Below are 12135 nucleotides of genomic sequence, written 5' to 3' on the forward strand. Positions count from 1 at the left end.
TCAACAACCCTGATTATAACCAGCACCCTTTCCACATTTGCACTCATTGATCACTTCAAGATTGGTCGGTAGATCTACACCACATATAATCAAGAAAATGGATGGAAAATGTGAGGAGGAGGTTAGTTATCTATTGGAAATGCATCTTCAGTTTAGGAAATATTTTAACTTCTGGTACAATATCGTACTTCTCATAAATAAACTAAAAACTGATAGAGGACCAGTGAAAAACTAATTCCCTTTTAAAAAGTGCTCAAAGAAAGACCATGAGTTGTGAAACCCAAAGAAAAAATATACTGCATCTCAGAAAGTAACCACACCACATCTGATCCAGGTATACTCTTTTCTCTTTACAACTCTATAGCAAATAAAAAGAGGTGGAAAAACACGAATGGATCCGATAATACATATTTTTCACTAATGAGACCCTTGAGTGTTAATTTGGTAGAGCACAAGAGATCATAGTGGTAATTCAACCTCACTTCAAATTAAAACATGGCAACACATCACACACATGCTAGAACATACTAAAATTGAAAATGGTTCAGTATTTTGAATATCCATACAAAGCTAGACAAAGACTTATCTGCACTATCTGTCCCTAAATTTTCAGCTGACAGACTAGAGAACCCATTATCAACTTCTAAACTATTCTAATGAAATAGTGAAACACAGCCAGTCTTATAACTCTTAGGTTTCTAGGTGGATGGATATTAAAATAAGAGAAACTGCACCATTAAGAAAAATAATTTTACACACATTTAAAAAATATTTACAATCAAAATCTTTCAATAAATAAGTTTAATTTATTTACTTTTTTTGTAAAATTTCAAACTTTCAAAGCTGTAAATAATGCATATAAAAAGTTGATATATTTGCAGAAACTGCATGGCCTACAAATTTTCAAAAATAAAATCAATCCAATAGCTCTTTTGCTCCAATTGTTTATTTTCTTTCAAGCAAAGCCACACCAAGCTATATGCTGTGGATCTTAGCATTGTGACTTCGTAGATTTACTGCTGTACTGTCACGTAGACAGTTCTATGTAATGCACTAAAACACTCAATGCAACAGGTGTATTAAATCAACCCTTCCCACATGTTTTAGAGTTAATACACCCATGGTCTCAAAGTCCAGAACACAGTTCTGTGGCAACAGGTTAAAGCAGCATCCAGATCCCTAGATTCATAGATCACACCCAGCCAATTGATAAAGGATAATCCAGATGTACAATGTATATCAAGTCCTATATACAACATAAAGGGTGGCCCATACCCACCCATATATCTTATGTATCCAGTGTATCTGTGTGCTGTCCCTCATTCTCATTGCATAATATTGTGCGACGCCATGTTCTGTGAGACATTTTCCTCAACACAGCAGGGGTTATTGTTCCAAATGCTGCAGTAACAGCTGCCTTCAACTCATCATTAGTATTATTGAATATAACATAACATATGGATGGGTAGGGACTTACGGGCCACCCTGTAGAATTCCAATGAAAACAGAAACAGGTATCTAATGAAATATTTTTACTTAGTGCTAAAGAAAACCTGTATGAGTTATATTTACAGTAGTGGCTCAATTGCATATTTAATATTTCACATAAGCGATTAATAGTCATTTCTTACCTAAAAGCATGAACAACAGCTAATTTTTCTCCTGTCTTCTCCAAAATTTGTTGAACAAAACAATGAACAGCTAAGTTACCAAAATGTACTCTATCTGGTGCTTGGACTTCTGTAATTGTAGTGGTGAACAAAACCTGAACATATGCCAATAGCTCCGACAGATAGCCATAACTAATGAAATTGGCTACTCTTTTCAATTGAGGACACTGTAAGAAAGAATAAAAAGAAACACACAATATAATTTATATTAATTTTACCAATTCTCCAGGAGATTGTTTCAACTATCCAGTGAACTGAAACATAAGAATCATGATTTCCCATTATTGTTTTAGATTAATTCAAAGTTATTCAGTTTGGACTGGCATTTTTTTTGGGAGGGTGCCTCATGATACAAGGGTTTCTGGTTCAGTTCCTTTTGTAGATGCTATATACCAACAAGGTAATTACAAAGGCTTTCAATTTAACAAGGATTCAGACACACCTTAAAATTGTTTTAAACAAATGGCAAAAAGGGGGAGGGGAGATTCATAGTAATTCTAAGCTTTTAGTAACAGATAAAAATGTTAGTTAATGTCAGGCCATGGGTGTGAAACCATGACAATGTTTTCTGTCTCATCAAAAAGTCAATTACTATTTGAATACAAAGTTTGTTGGCAGTTCAAGGGACTGTTTAAATTCTTAGAAACTGACTCCACTTTATAGCTGTATGTCTTTTCATTTGTTGAAGTAACTTACAAATAATTATCAGTTGAATTTGTTTTGTTTGTTTTGAATTTTTCACACAAAGCTACAACAGGGTTGTCTGTGCTAGCCATCCCTAACTTAGCAGTGTAAAACTAGAGGGAAGGCAGCTAGTCATCACCATCCACCTCCAACTCTTGGGTTACTCTTTTACCAATGAATAGTGGGATTGACCATCACATTACAATGCTCCCACGGTTGAAAGGGCGAGCATGTTTGGTGTGATGTGGATTCAACCCACGACCCTCATGTTACGAAGTTCAGCCCCCAACCACCTGGCCATGCCAGGCCAAATGTAAATTTACTAAAGAATTTTCAATAAACAACAGTAATATCAATAAATTAGTAAAACATTATATTTGTAAGCATCAATGATTTTATTAAGATAACAAAACAAAACATGATATATAATGTTCTCATAAATTATACTTTATATTAAATAAAATTTCACAAAAAACAATATGATTAATTGTGTATAAATAGGCTGCAACTGCAATATAACCTTCATAAGTACTACGAAAATTATTGTTTTTGCAGTAACTCAAACAACCATAAATGTTTTACACATTTTCTTTCAAAAATGTCCTGAAAGAATAACTGTATGTTTAAGCAGTTGATGTAATTTTCACTAATGTTGTTTCATAATAAACCTATCATAAAACATATCTTTAAATAGAATGAGATTTAAAAAATAAGTGTTATACAGACAAAAACATGAAAAGCTTAGAGTGTCTTTAGAAGTTGCTACAGAGGCTATTTATAATTTTTTCAGATGTGAAACAAAAGGTACTATAAGAAGGCTTAAGATATTCAGGCACTTGAGTAAAATTTGATCCTGAATATTTTATAAATTTTGAATAGCTATTACAAGATTAAAATCCCTACTGATAACAAAGAAATTAATGTTTCATTTGATAACAGTTTCATGTTTAGTACTTTCAGAATGTGATAGTTTTCACCCTAATAAAGTTAAAAACAATTTTATATCAATATGTAATTTTAGCTATAAAACACCTTATTCACTAGACTATTTAGTAATATTTAAACTGGATAAAAGTAATGGTAACGTGATTCTGAATAGGAAAGATTATGTGGAAAAATGGATAATACTAAATTTAAGAAATATAAGCTGATCCTGCAGCTTCAAAAGAGAGATTTACAAAAGTATCTGTTAAAAGATTATGAAAGAAGAGTTAATATATTACCTAAGGTACACAAATTAAATTGTCATATAAAGATGAGTAGTCATGTAACAGGTATTTTTGAGTATGAGTTAGCAAGTTTTATTTAGTGGGGTTTATTGAACCTCATTTAACTAATGGACTTACATAAAACAAATAGTTACAAGTTCTCTAAAGATGTCTCTCAATCAGTTTTTGACAAATCTATGTATTTTGCTGGTTCAGACATTGAGTCTTTATATTCAAATTTAGAACTAAAGGAAGTAATAAAATTATGTTATAATTTAATTTTCCAGAAGTTGGATGTCATTAGGGTATAATGTTTTCCTTAAATAACTGGAATTTGCAACCAAACAACCACAAAATATTAATTTCTTTGTTAATGGTTGTCATTATAAATAAACTAATGGAAGGTATATGGGTTGAAAGCTTAACCCCATGTTTGGATAATTTCGTTTTAAGACATCAAGAAAAAAACGGGTGGTTAGAAAATTGTCCTGTACAGTTTATTTCTTTATGGTACAGAAAATATGTTGATGACACATTTGTTGTATTTAAATTTGATATTTATAAATTTCAGAATTACTTAAACAGTCAACATAGTAATATTAAATTCATGACTGGCAAAGTCATAAGTATATTAAAATTTTTAAGAGACCAAAACAGCTAATTTAAGAAAACATTTTGAGAATAAGTGTTCCCATAAACCAACATATATTGAGCAGATTTTGTACCATTTGAATATAAAAATAATTTAAAACCTAACACATCAGGCTCATAACAAATATATTCATGATGTTCTAAAAACATGTAGGTCCAAGAAGTCTTAATAAAAATGAACTAGAAACCCTATAACCCAAGTGCTTTCGAAAGGTGGACCTTTCTTTCTTCAAGGGCAAATTGGGAGTGGTAGTGCGACTGAACGAGTGATATATATAGAGGGTGATTAGCTACATCATGGGAGCCATCTGGTTTTCCAGGAATTGTTTATAATAAAGTTAGTTTTTTACATGAAAAGTGGAAAATATAAAGGTTTTCTAACAGAAAAATAGTTTTATTTTATAGTTGGTTGACAGATTTATTAAAAAATATTTAAATGAATAACAGTGCTAAAACTATTTATAGGGTGTATTGTATTTTACTTTTCACACATGAACATCGTATAAAATTAAAGAAAAATACTAAAGTGATCACGAATAATAAGGTTTACCCACAAATACAGATTGAAATTATTTTTAAAGTAATAACTTCCAACTTAAAGGTAGGATCCCTAAAATTCTTATGTCATCTATAAACTTACATGTCCATAATGTAACCATGGCAATTTTGTTTGAGTTCAAGAATTAAAGAGCATTGGCACAATGGCCCATAAAATCAGTTAGCCATTCTCCACCACTGTTTATAAAACTGTGACTTTATACCTATAGTCAATAATTCAGGATTTTAGGAAGTGCAGTAAATACAAAAATGCCCAAAACTAAAGAAACATTGACACTAAAAACGTACTTCTGAACTCCTGGGATGCAACAAGTTATTTCTGTAAAATTTGGGTTTGTTTTTTCAGATAATATAATTAAATTTTGTTGCCTAAGAAATGTTTGTTTGAAAACTTGGGGTTCATTTTATTTTGAGAATAACATTAATATATTAAAAGTGCACACAATTATTTGATTTACAAAAGTGGTTTTCTTTCATTGCAACTTAAATTTAAAAACATTATAATTTTTTTTTCATTTATGGCCACAAATGTTTAAATCAATTCTATATGCTCAATTCTAACTACACTGATAATTTTGATTCAAACTCAAACACTTTTTTGTTTACACAGATACTTTAGTACTTGTAACATCCAAAGATGCTTGGAATAGCATTTGATTAGTGCATATGTATGCAGTGAATCCAGATAAATAACCAAAATTTATAATCTTTTTAATTCAAACTTTATTCATAAATATAGATAAATTCATTTCCTTTCACAAAATTTGATGTTTCACACTTCCATCGTAGCCAGAGATATTCCATACTAAAAAGATATCTCTTCTAAATATCCAATATTTTAATTCTAATATACCTATACACTATCATTTTTAAACAGATTTTCCTAAAGGTTTTAATAAATATAATTTGTGTCTAATAGAAGATGGTAATATTAACTAATACTACTCTTTATTAAAAGTATAACTGCTTCAAAATATGTTTATATTTTCTTTATAAAATAGCAAAATTATGAGCCCTAAAAAAATAAACACCTTTATGTGTCACAGTAAATTTTGTCACTTGTCTTCTTTACAAGAAATGTTGTTAATAATACGATAATTTTTTGAAAAGAAAGTGAAGCAACTGAAAATGGAATATATGAAATGTAAATTAATCCTTTTAAGCCTAAACAATGGTGATCAGAAAGTCATTATTCCTTCATACTAGCAGAATTATCGTCATCTCAACTTTGCTAATCATTCATCATGTGTACATATCCTGTCAACTTCAATAATTGCCCATCATGGGAACATCTCTGTCATCTTCACAATTTAACCACATATACATACCCTGTCATCTTCACAATTTAACCACATATACATACCCTGTCACCTTCACAATTTAACCATATATACATACCCTGTCATCTTTACAACTTCACTTCATATACATACCTGTCATCTTCACAACTTAACCACATATAAATACTCTGTCATCCTCACAACTTGACCACATATACATATATATTTTGCTATCTTCTCAATTTAAACATTCACACAAACATACTATATCATCTCCACAATTTAACCATGTATGTGTACCTTATCAACCTTTTTATTCACCCTTCAGAAATATAAACTTTATCAATATTTCAGTTCAACTTTCATATGTACACACCTTATCAACTTTATTATTCACCCATGATATGTACATGTTCTATTAATATCACAGCTCAACCATCATGTATACATACCATGTTCACTAATCATATACACATACCCTGTGAACATCACAAACCAACCATCATGTACACATATCAATAACATCATATTATGTTATCTTTACAATTAAATCACCACAAGTGTGCAAACTTCACCATTCAACCATCACTATGTGTAAGATTTACTGTATTTGAAAAAATCACAGAATTGTCAGGATAAAATGTATAGAAAGTAACTAATATGGGAAGTACGCACTTTTATCATGGGAAAATTAACTGCAACAGAACATTCACAGTTTACAATGGGATTGATTGTCATCCAACAAAACTGCAAGTGCCACTCAATAAAAGTATAGTCAATTATATCATACCCAATATTAGCAGTAGTATGTTTAAAGTCATGGCCACAAGAGATAAAATATCTAAAGAGTAGCATGCAACAATATTATTTTGGCTGGTCAAGGATATTCCATGCAAAAAAATTGCAACAAAACTATTTTTTTCTGAAGAGAATAAGTGAAATTGGCACTTTCAAAAAGAAGTTATTTTAAATATTTCAGGATATATTCTATGCAAGATATCTTACCAACAATCTTGCTGTATATACATGTGACCCCTGAGGTGGGAATTTTACCCAGAGATGAGTAAGGTACATATTATCATAAAAAGGTCTCATTGGACATGTAACTGTTCAAACCTAAATGCTGAACATGTCACCAAACCAAAGGTTTGAAATCAGCATTCAACAAAATAAACATCTTCCAACAAGGAAAATTATCCCATGCATAAAACAAAATGGTTTGTTTGTTTTTAAATTTTGCGCATAAAAGCCACAGGAGGGCTATCTGTGCTAGATATCCCTAATTTAACCATGTAAGACTATAGGAAAAGCAGCTAGTCAACACCAACCACTACCAACTCTTGGGCTACTCTTTTACCAATGAATAGTGGGATTGACTGTCACCTTATAATGTTTCCACAGCAAAAAGAGGGAGCATGTTTGGTGTGACTGAGATTTGAACCAATGACTCTCAGATTACAAGTGGAGTGCCCTAACTACCTGGCCGTGTCCTGACAAAATGTAGTTAAACTATAGCTACAAGAGGCTGACAGAAATTTCAAAACTTTGACTTGGCCTGCACAAGGTCTTGATACAAACATTCTTGAGGCTGCATGGACTTATGTAAAAACTGATAAGGTCAAAATATGACCAAATATAGGGAGTATCACAAGACACTGGGAAAAATGTCACAACTGTAGATTGATAAACCTTATGGTAGCATGAAATGCAGTTATCATAATTTGTGCATAGCAAAGACTCGTGTAGTAATGTACTAAGTATATATTAGTACATCATACAACATGTTCCCTTCTGTATGTGATAACATTTAGTATCATCACTAACTTCACCTAATGTTAACATTATTCATTGCTTGTATTTCTTGCATGTGTATTGCTTTCACATTTCCATCGTACTTTGTTGCTGTATATTAAGCAGCAAATTTGAGCTTATACAGACAGCTTGTAAGGGCACTCACCTGATTACTTCATTCCATGTATATTTTCTTAAAGATGTAGAAATTATGCAGAAATATCATTTGCAAATATCATCATCCTATACTACTGATAGTTTAAAGAATTTCAAGCAAAGAGTTCTATACATGGAAAATTATAATTCTTTACCTTTGAAAGTTGATATAGGCGAACAGCTTGGGCAAACTGGCCATTAGCCAGCTGTAGATCTGCTGCAACTTCATATAAATAGCTTATGTCAAGTGATAGCATTACTCCAAGATGTTCAGCTCTTGGCAAATCTGCTGGACTTGTTGTAAGACTTAGAAATAATTTTTCAGGTGTGACCCTAAGGGGGAAAAAAATTTTATAAGATCATTGTGACATTAAGACAAATGTGTATCATTTGATATCAAAATATCTAATTCTTTAATTCTATGACTTTTCTAAATTTACAAAATGAAATAAACTCACCGTGGCCTGCATTCAAATACACAGTGTTTAGTGACTATGTAAAAGCCACTTATAAGATTTTCTAAAATAAAACACTTCTCTAAGGTTGAATGTTTTCTCTTCCCAACAACCGATAGCCGTTCTCGATCCTTCTTTAAACCTGATTCATTTTCAGTTTTGTGAAAATGATGACTATTTTTTTTCAAGTTTATATTGGAAGGTCTTGGAATTCCCTTTCCACTTTTAGTCACTGTAGCAAATTTCACAGTGACATCATCAGGGAAGTCATAATGACAAGACAGGTCAGACAGTTGCTTAACAAGATTGTCAGTGCATGTCACAGAAGAAGACTTTTTATGGGAAGAAATTATTTCTCCAGGAAAAGAAAATGCTTGAACTTCAGCTTCATATGCTTCTCTCTAAAAAAAGAAAAATAACCTTTATTTAGTTTGAATAATAGTTTATTTAAATGCTTACACACAATGGTGAATAATTCAAATAAATAATAATTTGTATCTCAGAATGGCTGGTATGGGTATTAACACTTTTAACGATAAGCAGAGAACAATGTTTTGACCTTCCTAGATCATCTCCAGGTCACTCGAGAACAATGTTTCGACCTTCCTAGGTCATCTTCAGGTTACCTGCTCTTTTTCTCTGCTCACCCATACCAGTGGTTCTGAGATACATTTTTATTTCAAGTGAGTTTCTCATCATCAAGAATTAAAAACATATTTAAAAGATAAGCTTCCGAGTTTTCAACTGAATCTTACAAAACAATTAATGGGAAGTTTGATGAAAAAAAAAAGTGCTTTATCCCTCTGCAGTCTTGAAGAATAAAATGTACAATTTTTTTTAAAAAAAGGAAGCAGATAACCATGAAAACAACTCAACATAATGATCCATTTTTCTATTTGAAAAAAAAATTTCTTGTAGCCATGACTTCCACAAAGACTTCAGGTCTACTGTTGACAGTTTGGTAATACACAGTTCTCTTAAAATAGCAAATTCACAGCCTCTGTAATGTTCAAAGTCATTTACTACAAGCATTTTTTAGTTTTTTCTTTTATAACTTACACAAAAATATATATTGAAATGTTACAAAATAGCAATTCTGAAATAATTTTGAGTGACAAGGTTATTGAAATAGAGTTAGAACTAATATTTTTAATTCAGCTTTGGAAATTTTATAGGCAAATGTACACCCAATACCAGATAATTGCTCAACAGACATAATGGACTTAATGGCATCTACATTTTGTAACTTAGATGTGCAACATTCAGTTTTGTATTTCAGTTTTCATGTTAAACAAATGCATCACTTGTATCACTGTTAATGACCACAAAACTCAAAAAAATATTCAATACAAACAATACCTTTTAGCTCCTTCTCCTGACACTTCTGACAGTTGACATGACAGTATTTTTAATTTATGTCTTGGTGTATTTTCTCCCAAGTTATCTGGTAATGTTAAAAACAATAGCTTATCAGCCAGAATGATATTTCCACAATCAGAAGGTAATCGATAAGAGAATAATAACGGACTTTCAAAGTAGCTTTCATAAACCTGAAAGAGAAATACATTTATTTCAATAATGAAATAGCTTTTTCATTTTCAATGAAATTTAAACACTGGGGTTGCGTACTCATCACGGAAGTCAATACAATATGAATGTAGATATTGATGGCTCGATATGATATGTGTCTAGATACAGAAGTTTTACCAATGGTTTGTTACAAAGTACGACAGGATCATCTGTAATTTATTATTTACATTACTGACATCATCCTATTTAACTTTGTCAATCCGAAGCTGGGTTAATATAACCAAATACATGATCTCTTTGTAGTCATATAAAGATTTAACTTTCAATATAATGTATATATCTTTACAAAATTTGGTAACCTTTTAGTTAACATTACAAATCTTTCAAATACAAAAAATCATATTTTTTGTGAAGCATTTTAATAAAATAAAATAAAGATTTGTCCATAAATATAATGAATATTTGTTTTGAATAGTCCATGTGCAAAGTAATTTTTACGTTAAAATTAAAAGTATTTTCCTCATCTTAAAAATTTCAATTTTCCTTTGTTTAAACCCTAAGATCTAAATGCATTTCAAACATTTATTGGTAAAACTTTATAGTTTACTGTTATTTTCTGTACCCTATCTCAAAACTGGATCTGTCAATTAAAAATAAATCTAAAGTACCCTTTTTTTCTTTCTAAAATGACTTCAAATTGTAACATGAAACTACATCTGTTTATACCAAGTAACTCTAAGTTTGTAACAGTGTACATCTACTTATAATTAAACTTTATTGCTCTTTGAACCATTGCTGAACTTCTGTTCATACCATTTTAGTTGCAAATCACTTAGTGCATGTGCAGTTCACATTATGCTATCAAATTACATTACCTACAAGTTATTCATGTGTATGTCTTTTAAAACATTTTAATTATTTACTTTATGTAATCAAATTTTAACTAACCTAAAAAGATACATGTTTTTACATATTATAAATATACATAAAGAATATACATCAAAAACAAGAATTAAAACACTTAACCAATCTTTTTTCTTGCTCTCAACTGTTGAAAAGAATTAATCCTAATTTTTTATACTAATCATAGCACTGCATTTGATAATTTTTATCAACTGAACAATGCATTAAACAACCCAGACAGATAACCTGCAAAAAAAACAAACAAACACAAATTATCTAACCTCTCAAAATTTTCCTGGCTTTCAAATTAATTATGCAAGAATAGTTATTACAAATTCATCCAAGCTCATTGTTAACCTTCCCATGGAAATGATGTTGATACTTTGAGTGAAACTGACATATAACTGTTCAGAATTTAATGTTATAGAACACATCATTTGATAGATAGGTAAGTATTTCATGTTTAATGGCACAAAGTTACTAGGCTATCTGTGAGAAACAAGATGTAGTTTACTATAATGGTATATGGAAATGATGGTAAAATACATAAAATATGTAAAATTAAGACCTGCCAGGAAGCCTGAAGCATTAAGTTCAAACTTGCTGTCAGTCACATGAAGTTGGCCTTTTCAATCCTGGGTTCAGGTCAAAATAAAATTAAAATATGTAAAATAAATCATGCTAAAACAGTATATAGTCCAATGAAAACCTTAAGTTAAAAAGATAAATAGCTTTTAAAAATGTAAAAGCATGAGTGAAGTGGGCAGTATCACCTATGACATTAGCTAATGTCAAGGGCAAACCCTACCCTAAAATATGTTTAAAATGGCGGTGGCATTCTTGGTTGTAATGACGGCATGATAATAAAATATGTATGATTGTGGCCTGAGTACCACACAGACCACACATTGGTGCAACAGTACCAGATAAAAGAAAGTGGCGAGTTAAAACTGTGACCAATGTGGCCTAGTCAAAACAACTTCCTCCCTTCAATCTTTACAGAAACAAGATTGACAAAGAGCTAAAGAAGGCTCGATTTGCAAAAGCTTATTATTTCATTGCTCACTCCATGTCAAATGCCAAATGCTGTACAGTTGGGTTTTGATAACTGGACCATAGTCCATGTATGGAACAGGAGAGGTGATGATAGAGCCAGGGCAGATGGACTTTGCTGCTCTTTCAGCTAGCTCATTCCCACTAATACCAACATGACCTGGTATAAAAAAAAACTGGACAGAGACAGACAATA

General features: G+C 31.1%; 1 protein-coding gene across 1 annotated transcript in view; it reads right to left on the reverse strand.

Annotated features, from left to right (window-relative positions):
• The window catches only part of LOC143233042 (uncharacterized), a 20115-nt gene continuing 7980 nt past the window's right edge, over window positions 1-12135 (reverse strand). The window contains exons 4-10 of the mRNA XM_076468936.1: window positions 9813-10003; window positions 9209-9263; window positions 8457-8854; window positions 8154-8331; window positions 1632-1837; window positions 1478-1485; window positions 1-74 (exon numbers count right to left, since the gene is read on the reverse strand). Of these exons, the coding sequence (XP_076325051.1) occupies window positions 1-74; window positions 1478-1485; window positions 1632-1837; window positions 8154-8331; window positions 8457-8854; window positions 9209-9263; window positions 9813-10003 (1110 nt within the window). The remainder of the gene's footprint in view (window positions 75-1477; window positions 1486-1631; window positions 1838-8153; window positions 8332-8456; window positions 8855-9208; window positions 9264-9812; window positions 10004-12135) is intronic.

Source organism: Tachypleus tridentatus, chromosome 1 (assembly GCF_004210375.1).
Source record: "Tachypleus tridentatus isolate NWPU-2018 chromosome 1, ASM421037v1, whole genome shotgun sequence".
NCBI classification, from domain to species: Eukaryota; Metazoa; Arthropoda; class Merostomata; order Xiphosura; family Limulidae; genus Tachypleus; species Tachypleus tridentatus.